The sequence below is a fragment of the Loxodonta africana genome, chromosome 13 (assembly GCF_030014295.1).
Source record: "Loxodonta africana isolate mLoxAfr1 chromosome 13, mLoxAfr1.hap2, whole genome shotgun sequence".
NCBI classification, from domain to species: Eukaryota; Metazoa; Chordata; class Mammalia; order Proboscidea; family Elephantidae; genus Loxodonta; species Loxodonta africana.
Window position 1 is genome coordinate 38344584 of NC_087354.1, and position 24291 is coordinate 38368874.

At 38.3% G+C, this 24291-nt stretch overlaps 2 protein-coding genes across 5 annotated transcripts in view; both read left to right on the forward strand.

The window, feature by feature from the left end:
- UBE2Q2 (ubiquitin conjugating enzyme E2 Q2) overlaps positions 1-16377 on the forward strand; it is an 85821-nt gene extending 69444 nt beyond the window's left edge. For 2 of the 4 annotated variants that reach the window (XM_064267218.1, XM_064267216.1), the window contains 5 exons: positions 4234-4282; positions 4759-4854; positions 12848-12914; positions 13060-13133; positions 14826-16377. In XM_064267218.1, the coding sequence (XP_064123288.1) occupies positions 4234-4282; positions 4759-4854; positions 12848-12914; positions 13060-13112 (265 nt within the window). In that variant the 3' untranslated portion in view covers positions 13113-13133; positions 14826-16377. The remainder of the gene's footprint in view (positions 1-4233; positions 4283-4758; positions 4855-12847; positions 12915-13059; positions 13134-14825) is intronic. The other 2 variants (XM_064267219.1, XM_064267217.1) reach the window with 1 other exon arrangement.
- Positions 16378-23819: 7442 nt separating this feature from the next.
- The window catches only part of FBXO22 (F-box protein 22), a 50105-nt gene continuing 49633 nt past the window's right edge, over positions 23820-24291 (forward strand). Inside the window, exon 1 of the mRNA XM_003413837.4 lies at positions 23820-24025. Within this exon, the coding sequence (XP_003413885.1) occupies positions 23880-24025 (146 nt within the window). The 5' untranslated portion in view covers positions 23820-23879. The remainder of the gene's footprint in view (positions 24026-24291) is intronic.

Sequence of the window (24291 nt, forward strand, 5' to 3'; positions counted from 1 at the left end):
AAAACAAGAAGAATTGATGCATTTGAATTATGGTGTTGGTGAAGGATGTTGATTACACCTTTTACTGCGAGAAGAATGAACAAATCAGTCCTAGAAGAAATACAACCAGAATGCTCCTTAAAGAAGTGAGGCTGGCAAGAAATTCAGCTTGCTTACTTTGGATACATTATCAGGAGCGATGAATTGCTAAAAAAGGACATCATGTTTGGTAAAGTAGAGAGTCAGTGAAAATGAGGAAAACCCTCAATGAGAGATGCATTGACATAATAGCCGTAACAATGGACTCAGACATACCAGTGATCTTAAAGATGGCACGGGATTGGGTAGTGTACATAAGGTTGCCATGATTTGGAGCAACTGCAACCAACAAAAAAAAAATACGAGATACTCTTTTAGGCCAGAGGGAAAGTCAAAGAATTAAAGATAGACATCTGTGTTTCAGGGACATAGGAGAATATACAAAGAAGTTAAAAAAAAAAAAAAAAAAAATCCCATGATTTTCTTTTTTAAATTGTGGTAAAATATATATAACAAAACATTTCCCACTTTAACCATTTTTAAGTGTACAATTCAGTGACAGTTACATTCACTATGTTGTGCAGGCATCAGCACTATTCATTTTCAAATGCTTTTTATCCCCCTAAAGAGAAACTCAGTTCCCCTTAAATAATAACCCCCCATTTTCCCCCACTCCAGCCGCTGGTAACTGCTAAGAAACTTCTGGCTCTTTGCATTTGCCTATTCAGAGTATTACATAAGTGGGAGTCATATAGTATTTGCTTTGTATGTTTGACGTATTTTGCTCAGGAAAATGTTTTCAGGGTTCATCCATGTTGTAGCATGTATCAGAACTTCATTTCTTTTTGTGGCTAAGTAAGAATCTGTTGTATGTATATAGCACAGTTTGTTGATTCATTGATTTGTTGCTGGGCACGAGTTACTTCCATCTTTTAGTTATTGTGAATAATGTTGCAGTGTACATTGGTGTAGAAGTACCTGTTTAAGACCCTGCTTTCAATTAAAAAAAAATTTTATTTTGTTGTTGTTAAGAATATACACAGCAAAACATACACCAATTTGACAGTTTCTACACATACAATTCAGTGATATTGATTAAATTCTTTGAGATGTGCAACCATTCTCACCCTCCTGTTTTGAGTTGTTCCTCCTCCATTGATAAAAACTCACTGACCCTAAGGTTCCTGTCTCATCTTGCTGTGGTCCATTTGATCCCATTGCTTTCAGTTCTTTTGAGTATTTATTTAGGAGTAGAATGGCTGCGTCATATAATTCTCTATCTTTTCGACGAATCGGCATACTGTTGTCCACAGCAGCCGCACCATTTTACATTCTCACCAATTTCTCCACATTTTCACCAGCATTTGTTACTTTCCGTTTTACTGATGTTAGCCATCCCAGTGGGTGTGAAAGGTCCCTGGGTGGTGCAAACTGTACTTGGCTGCTAGCTGAAAGATTGGTGATTTAAACCCATCCAGCGGCCTTATGGAAGAGGAGTTCTAGTGATCTGCTTCTGTAAAGTTTATAGCCATGAAAACCTTACTGAGTTCAGTGCTACTCTTTAACACATGGGGTCACCATGAGTCAGGGGGCTGACTTGATGGCAGCTAACAGCAACAGTAGGTGTGAGGTGGTATCTCATTGTGGTTTTGATTTACATTTCCCTAATGCTTAATGGGGAAACCCTGGTGGCGTAGTGGTTAACTGCTACAGCTGCTAACCAAAGGGTCGGCAGTTTGAATCCGCCAGGCGTGCTCCTTGGAAACTTTATGGGGCAGTTCTGCTCTGTCCTGTAGGGTCGCTATCAGTCGAAATCGACTCGACGGCACTGGGTTTGGGTTTTGGTTTTTTTGGAATGATTAATGGAAGAAATGCCTGGCAGTATACTTCCAAAAATCAGCAAACGAAAACCCTATAGAGCATAGTGGTCTGATCCACAACCAATCATGGGGATGGTGTAGGACTGGGCAGTATTTCGTTCAGTTGTACATGGAGTTGTTATGAGTCGGAGGCCGACTGTAAGGCAGCTAACTACAACAATGATGTTGAGCATCTTTTCATGCGCTTATTTGTCGTTCACGTATCTTCTTTGGAGAAATGTCTATTCAAATCCTTTGCTCATTCATTGTTTGGGTTGTTTGTCTTGTAGGAATTCTTTTTGTATTCTGGATGTTAAGCCCTTAGCAGGTACATGGTTAGCAAATAACTTTCTTCCATTCTATGGGTTGTCTCTGTACTTTCTTGATAAAGTCCTTCGCACAAAAGTTTTTATTTTGTTTTGTTGCTTGAGCTTTTGATGTATCTAAGAATCCACTGTCGAAAACTAGGTCTCAAAGCGTTACCCCTATGTTTTTTTCTACGAGTTTTATGGTTTTAATTTTATTTACGTCATTGATTGATTTTTTTGTTACTTTTTGTATATGGAGTGAGGCATGGGTTGAACTTCATTCTTTTACATATGGAGATCTAGTTGTCCCAGCACCATTTATTGAAGAGACTATTCTTTCCCCATTGTTGAAAGAAACACTTGTCGAAAATAGTTGACCGTAGATGTATAGGTTTATTTCTGGATTTTAAATTCTATTTCATTGGTCTGTATGTCTGTCTTTATATCAGTACCACACTGACTTGATTTCTGTAGCTTTATAGTACATTTTGAAATCAGGGAGTTTGAGTTCTCCTACTTTGATTTGAGAATTGTCTTTTGCATTTTCAGGAAAAAAAGGCTGTTAGAATTTTGATAAGGCTTGCAGTAAATCTATAGATTGCTTTGGGTGGAATTGACAGCTTAAAAATACTACGTCTTCTACTCCATGAGCAGAGCCCTGGTGGTGTAGTGGTTAAGAGTCTGGCTGCAACAAAAAGATCTGCAGTTCAAATCCACCAGATGTACCTTGGAAACCCTATAGGGGAGTTCTAGTCTGTCCTGTAGGGTGGCTGTTAGTTGGAACTGACTAGATGGCACCTAACAACACCACCACCACCACTCCATGAGCACAGGTTAGCTTTACATTGATTTAAGTCTTCTTGAATTTCTTTCAGCAATGCTTTGTAGTTTTCAGTGAACACTTCAGGTTTCTTACCCTCCCATTAAAATTTCACTTTGGAAGCTCCAAGAGTTTGGGACAAGCAAGTGGGATAGACACTTGCTTGAATTCTCCAGGAATAAAATAAAAGTTGTCCTTTTATTAAATCATTTCACTATATTTTATTATTAGTGATAATGGTCTACGGTAGGATTTTTTAGGTCTCTTATTTCTCTGCAAAGTAGTTTGGTTTAGTCAGTAAGAGGAGACATTTGCTTGGCTAGAATGGAATATTTGCATTCTAGGGGAAAATATGGCATTTTGAGGGGTAGGCAGCAGAAAGAATGTCAGGCAGGGGAAAGGCTTGGGCAAAGCCCTAGAGGAAGAAAAATGTTGGTGTTAAGCTCAGTGTCCACATGGTCTAAGCTTATGTACTTTGAAGATTACATAAATTCCTTCTAAAATTATCATTCCTTTTGCTTTTTTTCTTGGGGGGGGGCAGAGCATGATATTTATGATTTTGAAGTTTAAAATAACATTAAAAGAGGGATTAGGATTATTTTGCTTGAGAAAAGATTAAAAGGTTGAAGAATCTTGATCTAAATAATGATTTCCTAAAGGGAGATCTAGGAAATCCCCAGAAGTTGTTTTTAGTTCGGAGAGTACTAGTCGGACCTAGAAAGAAGAACTGAGTTCCAGAGAGGGGATCCATGGTCAGAGCTGTTGATGCTCACAGTCGAATGGACAAAAACATTTTAAACCATAAAATACCAGCAGACGTTAAATCAGTTGCATCGTCAGAGGGAAACTTTTAACTGTATAACATGATGGTAGAGAAATTTTCAGATGCACAAAATACTTGAATGCTATTTAAGTAGACGTTGATTCTCTAGCCCCCATTTTCAGGAATATTTAGGGCTAAATTCTTGGTTTCTGACATCTGGTGGTCTTCTAGTATTCTGTTACTAAGAGCCATTATTAAACCATTTTTATTTTAAAACACTTTATTAGACCCGCAACATTAGAATTTTTTAGTCACCCATAGTCCTGTAACCCAAACAGCTGTTTGCATTTTTGTACGTTATCTTCCAATCTTTACTTTTATGCATACTTACTTAGTAATGGTACTTTAAATAAGGGGGGTGCGTACTAAGATACAGAATTTTTTATGATTTCTTTTCTTTTTAAGGTATGTTTTGGGCGGAGGTGCGTTATGTATGGAGCTTCTCACGAAACAGGTAACTATTTTCTTATAGTAATAACTTTGCTACTTCAGTAGACTGTTTTTATTATGCAATTAGATGCTGAGTGGAAAAGCTGTTATATAATAGCACCTACTTAAACATTTTGTTTTTTAATAGTACCCACTTTTAAGAAGGAAAAAGCCATTTAAGGTAAACCAGAAAATGACATTGTACTTGGTGCTTAATCTATGCTAGGATAGCCATTAAGAGTAAAGTTTATTTAAGATTAGAATTAATTAAAAAAAAAAAAAAACTTGTGTTAGGCAGTTAGAATTTAAGTTTTGTGTGTGTTTTTTTTTTTTTTTTGTAAGATTTTGGAAATGTGGCCAACATTACTTTTTCTTCTTAACTACAAACTTCTTAACATTGATTTCCTTTTGTTAAGTTGATACATGCCATTTGTTAAGCTTTCATAAGTGGGAATCAGGAATACCACAGTGTTCTAGAGAAGTATTTTCTTCTTCCTGTAGGGCTGGAGCAGTGCCTACTCAATAGAATCTGTCATCATGCAAATCAATGCCACCTTAGTCAAAGGCAAAGCCAGAGTGCAGTTTGGAGCAAATAAGGTAATTTTATAAAGAATTTCACATTCAATATAAGATGTTACCTTATGAGGCTTCTTCTCATCGTGACTTAATTATTTTTGAAACAGTTTATTTTATTTTCATTTGGTTTATTTTCTAACTAAAAACCTCTTACTACAAAAGTGGTCCACAGAAAATATAGAAGCTCAAGAATGTTAAAGATACCTATTACTAATCACATAATTATTTTGATACTTCTTTTAGTCTTTTTCGTATTTATTATAGGATTAAAAAACAAAAAAAACAAACCTGTTGCCGTTGAGCTGATACCGATTCATAGGGACCCTGTAAGACAGAGTAGAAGTGTCCCATAGGGTTTCCACGGAGGGGCTGGTGGAATCCAACTGCAAATCTTTTGGCTAGCAGCCAAGCTCTTAACCACTGTGCCACCAGGGTCCATTATAGATATACGTGTGTGTAATTTTAAATGTATTATTGATACGTATGTCCTGATAAGGAGAAAAATCAAGTGTACTTTGAAGTTTCCCAGAATTGAGATCACGTTCTAATAGTTAACTCCTATTCAGCACTGATGTGCTAGGTGCCAGTCTACACTCATTACTTGTATATACTCTTTAAACCCTCTTGGTAACCTAAAAGATAGGTACTGTTATTGTCTTGGACCCCTGGTGGTTAAGAGCTTGGCTGCTAACCGAAAGGTTGACAGTTTGAATCCGTCAGCTACTTCCTGGAAACCCTACTGGACAGTTCTATGCTGTCCTATAGGGTCACTGTGAGTCTGAATTGACTCGATGGCAAATTTTTTTTTTTTTTTTTTTAATTATTGTCTTCATTTTGTAGATGAGGAAACTGAAGCACGCATAGTTTAGGTAACTTGCATAAAATGACAGGTGGCAGAGCAAGGATTGGAACCAGTCTGGCCTTTTTTCCTCCTTCTAACCACTGAGTTCTGTTTTTCATTCATGTACTATCGCAGAAACATCTTTCCATGACTAATAGTAGTTACCTATAAACGAACATTTAAATGGGGCAAGAAGTACTCTGAAGTTGGTGTGTTTTGGAACAGTATTTGTGTGATGAAAATTGTCCTAACTTAATTTTTTTCTTAAATTTGGATGCACCTAAAGTTTTTGTGAATTTAGTGTTGAATGTCTTATTCATATAGTACTGAATCTAACTATGTATTTATACCCACATTGCTCTCAAATCATGAATCCTCCAGGATTTTAATTCACAAAGAAAATAAAAATTAAAAAACCTACTTTTTTAAAAGAGCATTTATTTGGGTTAATGCCATAATATAACCAATTTTTACTTTTAGCTGTTTTAGCATGTATTTCTTTACACTACAATAAGATACAATTTTGTGTAAAATTCAGAAATTATCAAACACAAGTGAATTGCTTAACTACATTTAACCAGCATTTCTTATAAGTATATATTTTTTAGGCGTTTTAAATGTGGCAACAGAATGATTATATACTAAAACATCAAATTTTTATTTTTCTACTGGCAAAGTTTATGCTCATACTGTACAATTTTTAAAGTAGATTAAATATGCAAAAAACCAACAAGATCATCTATAATTTGATCATCTGGAAATACTCGTGACATTTTGCTGTACGTGTAGTCTTTATTTTCTTCCTCATGTTTATATGTACAATTTGATAACGTTTCATCATTTTTTTTTTTCAGTTTAGCATGTTTTTATTTTTAAAAGAAAATATAAACAGCTTAGGGCAATGATCTCATTGAGTAACCGAAAACATTTTACTAATAATTCACTGTGGAAACTCACCTTACTGGACCTCTAGATCTTGAAAATAAATTTGGACTGGATATTTTAGTCTCTTCTAGTTTTAAAATTCTATAATTGCAATACTTTGTTCTAATGTCTTAGTCCTCTTGTAATCCATCAATGTTAATGAAAATTTTTTATATTTCCATGATTTCTAGTTTTCTTGGCAAGTAAATATAACTCTTACATGGTATGCTAAATCAGTCTGCATATTAAAGTATACCTTCTTTTTTAGAAGGTAAATTTTTTAAATGAATTGATATGATGAGACTTTACTCTTCCATTTTTCTCTTAATAAGACACACTTGTCAGTCAAGAATGTGGAAATTTTGCATGATGTAATATGAGTTTCAACTTCCAAATTCAAACTCAGCAGGGGATAGTCTGAATATTAACTTTAAAAATGCAACTATCAAGAAAGTAAGGCACTAAATGGTGTTAAAAATATGCTACTATTTGTGTGAAAAAGAGAAATATTGTATGGATGCATTTGTATAAGCATAAACATCTCTTGGAAGCATATTTGGGTAAGCACTAACAGCTATTATTTTGATAAGGAGGTATTGAAATATGGGGGCAGGCTAGAGATAGGGAGATTTCACTGTAATATCATTTTGTGCTATTTGAGTTTCTTTTTGCCATATAACTATTACTGTGAAAATATTTTAAAAATTAAAAAAAAGACAATCAGCTTCTTGTTCAAAATAAATGATTGCGTTTTCCCCTTAAAAAATTATTGAAAAGATATAAAAATGTACGTAAATACCGGAACACAGTAAAGGCAACCATAAGCTGTGAAATTTGGAGATAGGGTCAAACTGATAGAGCTGAGGAATCCACAACTCTGCTTAGGTAAGAGTCACTGGAGAGGTGAGGTGTAAGTACAGTCTTGCCATTAGCTCCCCAAGGCTCCAAGCCGGGAGGACCTGACAGTAAGCCATGAGATGGAAGGATGCTGGCCAAGCCTGTTTTCTGCTTAGTTAACAGAATCCAGGCTGTAACATTAGCTCTAGGCCACAATAGTGAGAAAGCCCTCCAAAGCAGAGGAGTGCTATCATGGGTTTTAGCAAGAATTTAGGGATTAGAGCAAAATAGTGCCCCCCACCAAGCTTCCATTCCCTACTCTACATTAACTGATGATACTTACATTAACTGATAACATCCTAACAAGGTAAGGGTGGTTAGTACTTGAACATGTATATCTTTTTGAAAGACAAAATTGAATCCATAACACATTAAAAAATCAAATGAAGATTTAAAAATACTAAGAACTGAATAATAATGAAAATACCATATGTCAATACCTATGGAATATTTATGAAACTAATCCCCCTCAAAGGAGAAAACCTCAGATTTTGTAAAGTAGAATAAAGGCAAGTGTCATTCTGAGCCTAACTAAATAAAACTATAAGTTAATAACATAATCAGGAAACAAATACTCCTTTATGGAACTTTAAAACTCAAACCCTGAGGTCATTTGGTACCTAAGTGGATTTAAAATAAAAATTTCAGAATTACTAAAAATAGCAACAATGAAATCACTATAGATCAGAAACTAAAGATCCTTAGGTCATTAAAAAAAATAGTGAAAATGAATCAAGCCTCTAACTCAGTTTTAGAAAGGACAAATAAACTGAACGAAAGCAGAAGGAATATGTTAATACAGGTAAAAGAAATTGGTGAGCAAGAAAACAAAGGGCTAACTCCCTATTACTGTAAAGCCTTTGCAGTAACATTCCCCTTAAACTGGAATTTGAATATTACGCCACTGACATTTGAGAATGGGGAAGGCTAAAAGTTCTTATTTTCTCCTTATGACTTGGATGGGTAGGTACTAAAGTTAAGCGGTGACTGCTTCATGAGCATTTGGGAAAGTCAGTGTGTGTTTTGTTAATGTACAGTCTGTTTTCCTATTTCTAGCCTTTTTGTGAAAATAGACTGAAAACACTTTTCCATTAACTTTGAGATAACACTAATATACATTTTATGCATTTTAGTTTTTTAAGATGTATTATGGCAGAGTTTTAATATTTTTAATGAGTTTTTATAAACTGAAAAGGACTCCATTGTAGAAAAATGGGAAAAGGATAGAAAAAGTTTGTTTACGGAAATAGAAATAAGTAGCTCATGAGCATATTGAGAGATAGTTGACCTCACTCAGTAATGGAAATGCAAATCAAAACTACAACGAGAATTCATCTTTTGGCTATCAGCCTATAACATAACAAAGGTTTGATAAAGTACTCTGTTGGTGAGGCTGTGTGGAGGCATCTATGGCTGATGGGCAAGCAAATTTGTACAATTCTATAGATAGCAATTTAGCAATATCTCACAATTATAAAGGCATATATGTCTTTTGATCCAGCAACTCTAGCTCAGCAAATTTTTACCAGCATTTTGCAAATATATGTGCAAGATTATTCATTGCAACTTTGTAATAGTAGAATATTGAAAACAACCCCAATGTCTAGCAAATGGAGACTGATTAAATGATAGACTCTCCATACAATGGAAGATTTTACTGTTTTTAAAAAGAGACAAGTAAACATTCTGTGTGTTGATAAGGAAGAAGCTCCAAGAGATGCTAAGTGAAAAAAGGAGCAAAAAGTTATCTAGAGCATACTGTAGCCGTGGTGGCGTCGTGGTTAAGAGCTCGGCTGCTAACCAAAAGGCTGATAATTCAAATCCACCAGCAGCTCCTTGGAAACCCTATGGGGCAGTTCTGCTCTGTCATATGGGGTCGTGGTAACAACAATATAGCATACTGCCATTTGTGAGGGGATACTGGGGGCAGTGGCTAATGACAACAGGCAGTACATGAATTTGCTTGTATAATCTTCAAGACGGCATATACAAGAAACTAATAACAGTGGGTAACTTGGTTGGAGGAAGAGAAAACAGATGAGGGGGGAAAACTAGGTGGTTGGGGGACATGTAGAAAGAATTTTCACTGAGAATGATTTTATACATTTTTGATTCTTGTGCCGTGTGAATTTATTATTCAGAAAAATTCTGTGACATAATAGATACATGTATACCACTATGGAGAATATTCACAATATAGTAAGTGTAAGTTAAGATGCAGGTCAATTGTACTTACGGTGACGGAATTAACCCTAAATTTGGTCCCTTAAAAAAGGCACTGTATTTTTACCAAGAGGGGACTCCTTTTATTAATTGTTAGGTGTTGTGGAGTTGGTTCTACCTCATAGTATCCTATGTACAACAGACAGAAACACTGCATGTTCCGGAACCATCCTCACAATTGTTCCTATGTTTGAGCCCATTGTTACAGCCACTGTGTCAGTCCATCTCACTGAGGGTCTTCCTCTTTTTCACTGACCCTCTACTTTACCAAGCATGATATCCTTTCCAGGGACTGGCCCCTCCTGATAACATGTCCAAAGTAAGTGAGACAAAGTCTGGCCATGCTCACTTTAAGGAGCATTCTGGCTGTACTTCTTCCAGAACAGATTTGTTCATTCTTCTGGAAGTCTATGGTACATTCAGTATTCTTTGCCAGCACTGTAATTCAAAGGCATCAATTCTTGTTTGGTCTCTCTTATTCCTTGTCCATTTTTGCATGCATTTGAGGCAACTGAAAATACCATGGCTTGGGTCAGACACACCTTAGTCCTCAAGTGGCATCTTTGCTTGTTAACACTTCAGAGAGGTCTTCTGCAATAGATTTGTCCAATGCGATACGTCACTTGATTTCTTGACTGCTGCTTCCACGGGCGTTGATTATGGATTCAAGGAAAATGAAATCCTTGACTTCAGTCTTTTCTCCATTTATCATGATGTTGCTTGTTTGGCCAGTTGTAAGGACTTTTGTTTTCTTTATGTTGAGATGTAATCCATATTGAAGGCTGTATTCTTTGATCTTCATCATTAAGTGCTTCAAGTCCTCTTTGCTTTCAGCAAGCAAGGTTGTGTCATCTGCATATCACAGGTTGTTAGTGAGTCTTCCTCCAATCCTGGTGCCATGTTCTTCTTCATATAGTCTATCTTCTCAGATTATTTGCTAAGCATGCAGATTTAATAAGTATGGTGAAAGGATATGATCCTGATGCACACCATTCTTGACTTGTAAATCATGTAGTATCACCTTGTTATTCTTGAACAACCGCCTCTTGGTCTATGAATAGGTTCCTCATGGGCACAATTAAGTGCTCTGGAATTCCCATTCTACCCAATGTTATTCATAATTTGTTATGATTTGCATAGTCGAATGCCTTTGCACAGTCAATAAACACAGGTAAACATCTTTCTGGTATTCTCTGCTTTGAGCCAAGGTCTGTCTGACATCAGTGATATTCTTGGTTCTGTGTCCTCTTCTCAATCTGGCTTGAATTTCTGGTAGTTCCTGTGTATGTACTGCTGCAACTATTTTTTAATTATCTTCAGCAAAATTTTACTTGAGTGTGATATTAATGACATTGATAATTTCTGCATTGTGTTGATCACCTTTCTTTGGAACGGGCACATATATAGATCTCTTCCAGTCAGTTGGCAAGTTAGCTGTCTTCCAAATTTCTTGGCATAGATGAATGAGCGCTTTTAGCATCGCATCCCATTGTTGAAACATCTCAATTGGTATTCTCTCAATTCCTGGAGCATTGTTTTTCACCAGTGCCTTCAGTGCAGCTTGGACTTCTTCCTTCAGTCCATCAGTTATCAATCATATGCTGCTTCTGGAAATGGTTGAGCATTGACCAGTTCTTTTTGGTAAGTGACTCTATGTATTCCTTCCATCTTCTTTTGATGCTTTCTGCGTCATTCAACATTTCGCCTATAGAATCCTTCAGTATTGCAACTCGGGGCTTGAATTTTTTCTCCAGTTCTTCCAGCTTGAGAAATTCTTGTTCTTCCCTTTTTGTTTTCTAACTGCACGTCTTTGCACATTTCATTATAATACTTTTCTTTGTCTATTTTTGAGCTGGTCTCTAAATTCAGGTGGGATATACTCAAGGTTGTACTTTGGCTCTCGTGGACTAATTTTTTTTCACCTTCAACTTGAACTTACATATGAGCAGTTGATGGTCTGTTCTACGGTTGGCCACTGGTCTTGTTCTGATTGATACTGAGCTTCTCCATAGTCTCTTTCCATAGATGTAGTTGATTTGATTCTTGTGTATTCCATCTGGTGATGTCCACGTGTATAGTCACCTTTTGTGTTGTTGAAAATGAATAAGTTGATGAAATTGCAAAATTCTATTATGTGATCTCCAGTGACCTTTCTATAACCAAGGCCACATTTTCCAACTACTGATCTTCTTTGTTGCCAACTTTTGCATCCAATCACCAGTAATTATCAATGCATCTTTATTGCATGTTTGATCAATTTCAGACTGCAGAAGTTGGTAAAAATCGTCAGTTTCTTCAATGATGGCATTAGTGAGTGGTTGGTACATAAATTTGAATAATAGTTCTATTAACTGGTCTTCCTTGTAGGTGTATGGACATTATCTTGTCGCTGACTGCATTGCACATCAGGATAGATCTTGAAATGTTCTTTTTGACAGTGAACGCGTCAATGTTCCTGTTCAACTTGTCATTCCTGGCATAGTAGACCATATGTTTGTCCGATTCAGAATGGCCGATACCAGTTCATTTCAGCTCACTGATGCCTAGATATTGATCTTCAAGCACTCCATTTCATTCTTTTAAAACTTCCAATTTTCCTTGATTCATACTTCGTACATTCCACCTTCCAATTACGTGGAGATAAAGGAGAGGACTCCTTTAGTAATGGAGTAATGGCTTGGTGCCAATTACAGTCATTCTTTAGATGTGATTTCCAAATGTCACTCATATGTGTAGTTCTTAAAGCTTAATGTTTTCTTTTTTTTTGGTACAAGATATAAGGAAAAGAGACTTGAGTTTTTTTCACTTTGAATACCGTCATTTAACTTGATTCATTGGTGTGGAGATGGCCACTAGAACTATAAAGCTTTGTATTTGTCTAGTGATAGGACCTATAAAAATGAACTTTGAAGCTTATAGGCTTTTATTGGGGTGCAATTTTTTATTTTTTAAAAATGGTAGAGGTAATAAAATTGAAAATCAAGTGTATTAAGTTAAAAAGTTTTTCAAAATAGAAAAACTTTTTAACTTAGTTTTTCAAAATAATTCAACTTTCTGTGCTTTTTTAATTAAGCACAATCGTGATGCATTAATGCATTTATTGATTTAAAATGTGTAATTCTCTTTCAGAATCAATATAATCTAGCAAGAGCCCAACAATCCTATAATTCCATCGTACAGATACACGAAAAAAATGGTACGTTTCATTCAACAAGTATTCATTGCCATTTATGAAGTTTTATGTTACGTGTTATTGATACTTACGTTGTATCTTTCTGTTGTTGCTTTAATTTCTTATAAAGTACTTTTACAATAGCAAAAATTTTAACTTGATGATACAGATACACATGGTGTTCTTCATTTGACATCTTTGTATCCAGAACACTTGGCCTAGCTGTCCTGCGTCTGACTCAGGGTATTTGAGTAAATGATTGAATGAATCACTTTATTAACTTGAAGCGTGTGGTATTAGTGTAGGAATTCAGTTAAAGGTAGCTCTTTGTAGGTGGAGCTCTTGCTGTGGAGTAGTAAATACAGTCAGGACCATGAACCAGCTGTTTCTGAAATGGCTTTACTTAATGGTTTTGCCATGCTTACACACTTTATCTATTCAGATAAGGGTAGTTCTAATTTCAGTATACAAAAGAGTATTTGAGTTGTAAATTAAGAAAAAAAAATCCTTTTTTAAAAGATCTTCAATAAACTTTATTGGCCTTACTTTAAATTTTGCCGGTATTCATAATGCACATTTTTTGAGTTTTTGTTCCCAACAGTTCGTAAGAAAACTAGACTCGGAATCAAAAGACTTATTTTCAAGTGCCATTTGTGTCACTCACTAGCTCTGTGGCCCTGAGCAATCCCTTCACCTCTTTTAGCCTCATTTACCGCATCTCTAAAATTGCCATAATATCTGTCTTGGTAAACTTGTGAGAAAAAAACAGAGTAGTGTGTGTGTCTATGAGTAGCACTTCATAACTAAGTGTGCTGTTCTTCATAGCGATGATATTGAAGCTCATGTCTTTCTGTGTAGAATAAACAACCTAAAAAGAGAGGATTTCTTAAGAGAGTATTAACAATAAGGTCGTCTTTACTTTGCCAGGAATGTGGCAGGTTGTGCCGTAATATTTGTGTTTTGTGCTCACTTTTAATAACAAAGCAAACTTGTCATTTTTTCAGTGACTGCTACTTGAGGAAGAGAACAGTATTCAAAATAGAATTTTGAAGCTGAAGAAGGAAATGATAAAACTTGAGCATAAGGCTGGGTTTTCATAATAATTACTGTTTTTAGCACACTAAATTAGTAGCCAAAGAAGCCTGTGCGCTACTTCATAACCATGAGGATATTCCACACATCTTGGTATATTCATACTGCTCGAATGGTGACTTCGTACCAAATAGTAGTTAGTCTTGAGACTGGGAAACACTTTTTCTTATCTTTCCCTTATTTATTTTTAATTAAAGCAAACATTACAATTACTGTTCAAAAATGTTTATGGAAAGTGCTGTATTTGAGAATGTACGGATGTGTGTAAGCTTATCTATGGTGGAAAGAGCAATAGAGTAAGGAGAGATGGATTCTAGTTTGGCTTCTGCTACTAACTCTGATCTTAGACATAGGTACTTAGTCACTGCATCTGATAAGATGGCCTCCTCATTGTTGAAATGACATCTTTGCACTGAACAACAATCCAAATTCTTCTTATTCTAAAATGCCAGGATTTTATTTGTAGGATAGTTATTTTGTGGGCTTACATTAAAAACACACATACGCACACATACAGATACGTAATTTTAGGAGGTTTACTTTCAAATACCAAACTGAAATGGAATAAAACCTAGCTCATAGTCTAATATTCTAGTGTTGTCTCTAGCTAGGAATGGCATTAATATAGAGATCATAAGTTCAAAACTCATATACAGTTTATTCATAGAAAATAGCTTGAAATTGTGAACTTATCAAAATGCTGTTACCAACCCAAGTATAAGTTTAATTTTTGTAGTAGGTTTAAACTTCAAAATTATGAGTAGAGAATGTAGCCAACCTTAATAAATGCCAGTTCTTCTAGCTGGTTTAAGAATTAAAATATTCTGTTTTTCTCTATTTTAGGGTGGTACACCCCTCCAAAGGAAGATGGCTAGAAGTGTTGATTGCTGTATGTTTGGACCAATGTTGCTTTAAAGAAAATCTTCCCAACATGCAGACACGAGCTTTGAGTGCCCCTATAACAGCAGTACCGAAGACGTTAGCTAATAGATATTTTAGTGGATAATCTGTCAGCTGACATCCAGTATAAGTTACAGCCTTTTCATCTTGCTCATCTTAGGTATCTCGGACTGAGCAGTGGGGCCTTTACTGTATTTTTCCTGATAAATACATATACTGGCCACTTCTTATCATCTCTTTTTCTTGATAAGTGAAACCTTCGAAGCAGGCAAGTCAGCATCAGGTTACTGAAGTTGTGACGCATCTTGGGTAATTTTCCTGTGTTGAGCCTACGGATTTTGATGACTTGCAATACATTGTTTCATCTCGAGCCAATAAAAGTTTAATTGTTGTTTAATACTGGTTTAGAAAATTTAAGGTCTTCTAAATCACAGTAGTTTTTTCAGGTCTAAAACCATTTTATGATATTGCCAAAATAATGACAGGAAACCTACTCATTAAATTGTTAAACTTTTTTATGGCTGTGTGAAAATATGAACTCTTTGTTGTTGATATACGCTTAATTGGGTTGTACTTTTTAAGTAAAGCAAAGCAAGGCTGTGCCAATGAAGGCATTTAAGTAGTAATTTCCACTGGGGCATCAAGAGTCTTACTGGGCTGAATTTGCTTCTTGTTGGTTCAGTATTCTTTAAGAGAAGAGCTACAGTATAGAGCTTGAAATTATTTAAAATACTAAGTCGTTTTACCTTTCCATTTTATTAACGGGATGTTGCAATCATTTGTAAACTAATAAAGTGATTGGCACAAAGATTCCTTGAGCAAAGGCTGCACAGTTAAATCCAAAAAGATAATATCTAATTTGGAAACTCTTAAAATTTGTTGCCATAGTCATAACATATGGCTTTTACGTTGAGAGACTAAAAGGAACTCTGCATATGTCAATTCCTTTATGAAACCTGACTCAAATCAGTGTGCTCTCCATTTTATTGCCTTACCTGAATCAGTCCTGTTTGGTTGGTAATGGATTTTTTGTACACCCACGTTTGATTTAAAAGTAAATTTTAGATGTTAATAAGCACTTTTAAAAATGAACTCCAGAAGCACATTTTTCTGCACAAACCAGTTACAAAGTTGAGAAGCCTTTCTTACACATTTGCTCTGAGATTCAGGTTTTAACTTTGTGAACCTCATCAGAGAGACTTGGCACTTCTGTATTAGTTGTGTGTGTTTTATTTCTTTTGATTCTATTTTGGTTAAGAGGACAGTAGATAAAGATTTTCTGGCTTTCTGGTTCACTTGGTTAAATTTGTATAAAGTTCTGATAGCCAGTTTTGCTCAGATAAGAAGTGACAAGGCAGAACTCTTTAAAGCATTAAAGTTCCTTAAACCTAAGGCTAAATCTTGAATACATTATTGAATTCTTTAATATACTGATGGCTAGCAGATTGACGGCTGCACATTTGGCATGCTTTGTTTTTTTTTTGGATTTTATTTTTCATTGCAGATTTATTTGGCAGTGTACAGTAAATTTTGTAAACTTGCATCAAGTTTATGAATAAAGAACCATTTAAAAAATTATTTTGTCATTTTTCCCTCATAAGACATACTCTTTGCTTCAGGAGTCCATAGGCTCTATTGAGTTTCTGGAATAGGACCATTTAAGGTGGGTTTGGGTGAGGAGAGGTTTCCTAGACAGAGTTCTCTATAGGAGCTAAACAAGTGAATTGTATGTGTGTGTATATATATGTATATTTATGTGGATAGAGAGAGATTGGGATTAATTTATTACAAGGAAATGGCTCACACAATTGTGGAGGCTGGCAAGTCCGAAATCCATGGGTCAGGCATCAGGCTGGAGGCTTCTTCTGACTCATGTGGTTGCAGAAGCTAATGATCACAAAATTGGCAGGTCAGACGGCAGGCTGCTGGCTCGGGGCTGCAGGAGCTGGCAAGTCCCAAAATTTGCAGGTTGGAAGGCAGTCTGCTGGATCATGTCCCAAGAACTGGAGGTCAGAGGATGATGAGTTGGATACAGGATCCAGAGAGGTCAAGCTTTGCCAGAACATCTATATATTGGATGCAGGCCACACCCCCAAGGAAACGCCCCTTTGAACTGAATGGCTGCTCACATCAGATCACAAGATGGAGGATGATTACGTAATATCTGCCAAACCACTGAGGCTTACAGCCTAGCCAAGTGGACACATAACCTTAACCATCGTAAGAGGCTTGAGAGGAAGAGAGGCAGATTGACTTAAGAAGAAGAAACTAGAGAATCCAGAAATAGTGTGTATGGACTTGGTATACTTGGGTTTTCCTCAGCCTTTCCCCCTTGCCCACATTCATTCTTAAATATAAATTTAAGTGACTGTCCTTTGTTCCCCACTTTAGCATATCCTTGGCCTCCTTAGCATACAGTTATCAGGTCATGTCACATACAAAAAGTCCAGAGGATATGGTAACTAAAGCTCAAGCAGCAAAAGACAAAATAGATAAATGGGATCTCATAAAAATTCAGTACTTTTGGTACATCAAAGGATTTTATCAACAAAATGAAAAGACAGTACAGATTGGGAGTAAATTGATGAGAACCATGTATCAGACAAGGGCCTAATATCCAAAAAATATATAAAACTTCTATAACAACAGAAAAAGAACCCAATAAAAGAAATGGACAAAGGGCTTGAACAGGCAGCTCTTCAAAGAGGGTATTTAAGATGTTCATTAGCCATTCCAATAAACCCACTACCATTGACTCAATTCTGACTCATAGTGACCCCGTAGGGTTTTCAAGGCTGTAAATATCTACAGATGCAGACTGTCACATCTTTCTCCCACAGAAGTTGCTGGTGGTTTTGAACTGCCACCCTTTCCGTTAGCAGTTGATCACTTTAACCACTGTGCCACCAGAGTTCCTTAATAATGGCAGTTATTAAAAAAAAAAGGCAAACAGGAAACAACAGGTGTTGGTGAGGTTGTGGAGAAGTGAATCATCATCCATTGCTGGTGGCAATGTAAGATGGTGCAGCCCCTTTGACAGTTTGACGGTTCCTCAAAAAGTTAAACATAGAACTACCACATGACCCACAATCCCAATCCTAGGTATATATACCCAGAAGAAGTGAAAGCAGGAACAAACAGAAATCTGTATACCAATGTTCACTGCAGCACTTTTCACAGTAGCCGAAAGGTGGCACCTGGAATGTGTATCAGCAGATGAATGGATAAACAAAATGTGGTATGTCCGTACAATGGAACATAAAGCAGCTGTAAAGAGAATGAAGCACAGATGAACCTGGAAGGCATTACGCTAATTGAAATAAGTCAGTCACAAAAGGACAAATACTATATGATCTCGTTTGGTAGGTGCCGTCCAGTCGGTTCCGACTCATAGCACCCCTATGAACAACAGAATGAAGCACTACCCGGTCCTACGCCATCTTTACAATCATGCTTGAGCTCATTGTTGCAACAACTGTGTCAATCCACCTCGTTGAGGGTCTTCCTCTTTCCCACTGACCCTGTACTCTGCCAAGCATGATGTCCGTCTTCAGGGACTGATCTCTCCTGACAACATGTCCAAAGTATGTAAGACACAGTCTCGCCATCCTTGCTACCAAGGAACATTCTGGTAGTACTTCTTCTAAGACAGATTTGTTCGTTCTTTTGGCAGTCCATGGTATATTCAATCTTCTTCGCCAACACCACAATTCAAAGGCATCAACTCTTCTTTGGTCTTCCTTATTCATTGTCCAGCTTTCACATGCATTATACCATGGCTTGGGTCAAGCGCACCTTAGTCTTCAGGGTGACATCTTTGCTCTTCAACACTTTGAAGTGGTCCTTTGCAGCAGATTTGCCCAATGCAATGCATCTTTTGATTTCTTGACTGCTGCTTCCATGGCTGTTGATTGTGGATCCAAGTAAAATGAAATCCTTGACAACTTCAGTCTTTTCTCCGTTTATCATGATGTTGCTTATTGGTCCAGTTGTGAGGATTTTTGTTTTCTTTATGTTGAGGTGTAATCCATACTGAAGGCTGTGGTCTTTGATCTTCATTAGTAAGTGGTTCAAGTCCTCTTCACTTTCAGCAAGCAAGGTTGTGTCATCTGCATAACGCAGGTTGTTAACGAGTCTTCTCCAATCCTGATGCCCCATTCTTCGTATAGTCCAGCTTCTCGTATTATTTGTTCAGCATACAGATTAAATAGGTATAGTGAAAGAATACAACCCTGATGCACACCTTTCCTGACTTTAAACCAATCAGTATTCCCTTGCTCTGTCCGAACAACTGCCTCTTGATCTATGTAAAGGTTCCTCATGAGCACAATTAAGTGTTCTGGAATTCCCATTCTTCGCAGTGTTATCCATAATTTGTTATGATCCACACAGTCAAATGCCTTTGCATAATCAATGAAACACAGGTAAACATCCTTCTGGTATTCTCTGCTTTCAGCCAGGATCCATCTGACATCAGGAATGATACCCCTGGTTCCACGTCCTCTTCTGAAACCGGCCTGAATTTCTGGCAGTTCCCTGTCGATACACTGCTACAGCCGTTTTTGAATGATCTTCAGCAGCATTTTGCTTGCATGTCATATTAATGATATTGTTCTATAATTTCCACATTTGGTTGGATCACCTTTCTTGGGAATAGGCATAAACATGCATCTCTTCCAGTCAGTTGGCCAGGAAGCTGTCTTCCATATTTCTTGGCATAGACGAGTGAGCACCTCCAGCACTGTATCTGTTTGTTGAAACATCTCAATGGATATTCCATCAATTCCTGGAGCCTTGTTTTTCGCCAATGCCTTCAGAGCAGCTTGGACTTCTTCCTTCAGTACCATCAGTTCCTGATCATATGCCACCTCTTGAAATGGTTGAAAATCGACTAATTCTTTTTGGTACAGTGACTCTGTGTATTCCTTCCATCTTGATGCTTCCTGCGTCATTTAATATTTTCCCCATGGAATCCTTCAGTATTGCAACTCGAGACTTGAATATTTTCTTCAGTTCTTTCAGCTTGAGAAACGCCGAGTGTGTTCTTCCCTTTTGGTTTTCCATCTCCAGCTCTTTGCACATGTCATTATAATACTTGATTTTGTCTTCTCGAGAGGCCCTTTGAAATCTTCTGTTCAGTTCTTTTACTTCATGAGTTCTTCCTTTTGCTTTAGGTGCTCGACACTTAATAGCAAGTTTCAGAGTCTCCTCTGACATCCACCTTGGTTTTTTTTTCCTTTCCTGTCTTTTCACTGACCTCTTGCTTTCTTCATGGATGATGTCCTTGATGTCATTCCACAACTCGTCTGGTTTTCGGTCACTAGTGTTCGTGCATCAAATCTATTCTTGAGATGGTCTCTAAATTCAGGTAGGATATACTCAAGGTCATATTTTGGCTCTCGTGGACTTGCTCTGATTTTCTTCAGTTTCAGCTTGAACTTGCATATGAGCAATTGGTGGTCTGTTCCACAGTCAGCCCCTGGCCTTGTTCTGACTGATGATATTGAGCTTTTCCATCGTCTGTTTCCATAGATGTAGTCAGTTTGATTTCTGTGTGTTCCGTCTGGCGAGGTCCATGTGTACAGTCGCCGTTTATGTTGGTGAAAGAAGGTATTTGCAATGAAGAAGTCATTGGTCTTGCAAAATTCTATCATTCGTTCTCCGGCATTGTTTCTGTCACCAAGGCCATATTTTCTAACTACTGATCCTTCTGCTTTGTTTCCAACTTTTGCATTCCAATCGCCAGTAATTACCAATGCATCTTGCTTGCATGTTCGATCCATTTCAGACTGCAGCAGCTGATAAAAATCTATTTCTTCATCTTTGGCCCTAGTGGTTGGTGCGTAAATTTGAATAATATTCGTATTAACTGGTCTTCCTTCTAGGCATATGGATATTATCCTATCACTGACAGCATTGTACTTCAGGACAGATCTTGAAACATTCTTTTTGACGATGATTGCAACACCATTCCTCTTCGAGTTGTCATTCCCAGCATAGTAGACTATATGATTGTCCGATTCAAAATGGCCAATACCAGTCCATTTCAGTTCACTAATGCCTAGGATATCGATGTTTATGTGTTCCATTTCATTTTTGACGATTTCCAATTCTCCTAGATTCATACTTTGTACATTCCAGGTTCTGATTATTAATGGATGTTTGCAGGTGTTTCTTATTTTGAGTCGTGCCACATCAGCAAATGAAGGTCCCAAAAGCTTTACTCCATCTATGTCATTAAGGTTGACTCTACTTTGAGGAGGCAGCTCTTCCCCAGTCATCTTTTGAGTGCCTTCCAACCTGGGGGGCTTATCTTCCAGCACCATATCAGACTATGTTCTGCTGCTATTCATAAGGTTTTTACTGGCTAATGCTTTTCGGAAGTAGACTGCTGGGTCCTTCTTCCTAGTCTGTCTTAGTCTGGAAGCTCAGCTGAAACCTGTCCTCCATGGGTGACCCTACTGGTATCTGAATACCGGTGGCATAGTTTCCTGTATCACAGCAACACACAAGCCCCACAGTACAACAAACTGACAGACACGTGGGGGATGATCTCATTTATATGAAATAAATACCTAGAAACCAAAGATTACTAATGGTAACCAGGTGTGGAAGGGAGGGGAGAAGGGAGAGTTTTTTGTTTGTGGAGGTCATCAAATTTATCTTAATGGTGGTAGAATATTTTGGAAAAGGACAGTGGTAACAGTGGCACAACATGAAAAAATGTAATCATTGTCATTTATTGTAAATACGTAAGTTGTATTGGTGAATGTTGTGGTGTGTATATTTTCACCACAGTTAAAGTCCAGAGACAGGACTCCAGGCATGGTATACGTAGGCTGTGTTCTCCTCCTTTGAGATTTTTCCATGTTGATTCATCCTTGGATTGAATGTCATGTTTGGGTGTGCCTTACTAAGTCCATAGGTAGACAATAGTCCTCTTTCAGTATCTCTTTAGAAGGTGTGGAAATCTTTAAAAGTCCCACCTCATCAAGCACACTGCCCCTCACTTCTTGGCTAGAACTGGGGCCTGTGTCAACCCCTAAACCAATGGCTGGTGAAAAAGAATGTGAGACCATTATGATTAGTTTGGATCATTGGTTCTCAAAGTATGATTTGGGAATCACTGGGAGACATTTTCAGGGGGTGTGCAAAGCCAAATCGATTTTCATAACCTAAACCATTATTTGCCTTTTTCACTCCCATTCTTTCACGAATGTGCAGTGTAGTTTTCCAGACTGCATAACTGTGATGAGAAGTCTCTGGGTGGTGCAAATGGTTATGTGCTGGACTACTAGCTGACAGGTTGGCAGTTCAAATCCATCCAGAGGCATCTCAGAAGACAGGCCTGGCAATTGACTTCAGAAAGGTCACAGCCTTAAAAACCCAATGGAGTTCTCTGTAACACAATAGGGTTACCATGATTCAGAATCGACTCCATGGCAACTAGCAAGAACATGCCGTGATATTGCAAAAGATTGAGTTCAGAAGCAGATGAGAATCCAGCTATTTTCCATTATCCAGAAATTAGAAGAATATGAAGTGATACCACACTATTCACTATTTGTGAGTTGTGGAAATGGTTATTTTTCATAAAATTGTTTTCCTAATGTGTAATGAATTTAAGATATATTTTAATTTTTAGTATGGTAAATATTGATAGAATAACCCACATAAACAGAAGTTCTTAGTGGGTATCAATATTTAAGAGTGTAAAGGGATGCCGAGGTCAAATTGAGAACCACTAGTTCAGACCAGTGAAGGTTATCCTCAAGAACTGGGGAACAAATGAGGGATGTTAACAAAGCAGCCGCTGGAGTAACAGATGTTAGGTGGGCAAGTGGCAGTGCTTACTGTGCTTAGATTCCTTTTATCTATGGTTCTCAACTTGAGCCGGCATCGGAATGACTGACCGAAACCCACTTTCCTCGAGTGTATTTTCACTCAAAGTGACCCCATAGGGTTTCTCTACAGAAGGCGACTGCCACATCTTTTTTTGCGAGAAGCCACTAGTGGTTTAAGTGGCGACCTTTAGGTTACCAGTTGGTGGCTTTAACCATGACGCCACCAGGGCTCCTTAGAATGACCGAACCAAAAAAGAAAGAAAGAAAAAAAAAAAAACCAAACCGGTTGCCCTCAAGTTGGACTCCCAGTGACCCCATTGTACAGAGTAGAAATGGCCCATACAGTTTCCAAGAGCACCTAGGTGGATTCCAGCTGGTGACCTTTTGGTAATCAGCCGTAGCTCTTAACCAGTATGCCACCAGGGCTTCCTAGAATGACCGACGAGGTACTTCAAACACAGTTTCTGATTCAGTAGGCCTGGGGTGAGGTCTGAGAAACACGTGAAAACTTAAAAACAGGAGACTCTGATGCTGCTGGGGAGGAACCAGTGTAGTTTGGGGCGCGCTTTCACAGACATTACCTTTCAGGCTGCCTCAGAACTGCAGGTGCCATTTATGCCATTTTATGTGTTAAGGACATGAGGGCTACAACAGTGATTTATCCAAGTTCACAAGGTGTTGAATAAGGGCAATGAGGAACGCAGCCATAGACTCAAGCCCAAGTCTTCATACCCTAAATCACTTAAAGCTGAAAACTGTCCAAAAATTGGGCACATGCTATTTAACAGTCTTTGGGACTGTAAAGACCAATTCTACCCCGTCCTTGTCTTCAAAAAACTGAAAATAAAAACCTAAACGCTGCAAGTGTAGCGAGAGGCACATAGGGAACAGTACATATTTTGACTCCGACAGCATAAAGGACCTCCAGGAAGGTTTCCGGCGGAACCTCCCAAAGTAAGCTAGCTCACAAACTCCAACACCGGAAACCTGACGGCCGGACTCACGTGGGCGCCTTGCCGCAGCCACGCCTTCCCTGTCTGGCCGGAAGTGACGTGCGCGCCCGCCCAGAGCTCGCCGGCTGGGCGGTCCTGTGCCAGCCTAAGCGGGTCCCTCCAGGCCGCCGTAGTGCTTGCCACGGGCGGGTTGGGGAGCAATGGAGCTGGTGGGCGGCGGCCGCGGCGATTGCCGCAGCTCCTGCTCCGCAGACCCGCGAAGCACCTTCGTGTTGAGTAATCTAGCGGAGGTGGTGGAACGCGTCCTTACCTTCCTGCCCGCCAAGGCGTTGCTGCGGGTGGCCGGGTGAGGACAGAGGAGGCGGGACGCTTGCCTCAGGACATGCCGCAGGCATGCTCAGGCCGGCGGGGTGGGCTGAGACCACTGGGACCCAGGGGTGCCCCGGACCCCCAGCCCTGCCCCGAGGCGACGCCCCCACCCGCCTGGTACCCCTACCGAAGGGCTCCCCGAGGGGACTCTTCCCTGAGGGGCGAAGTTCCCGTTAAGGTTCCCCGCGTCTGGCTCTTCCTCCGAACTAGCGCCCAGACACCTGTCTTCCTCGGGAACTTTGG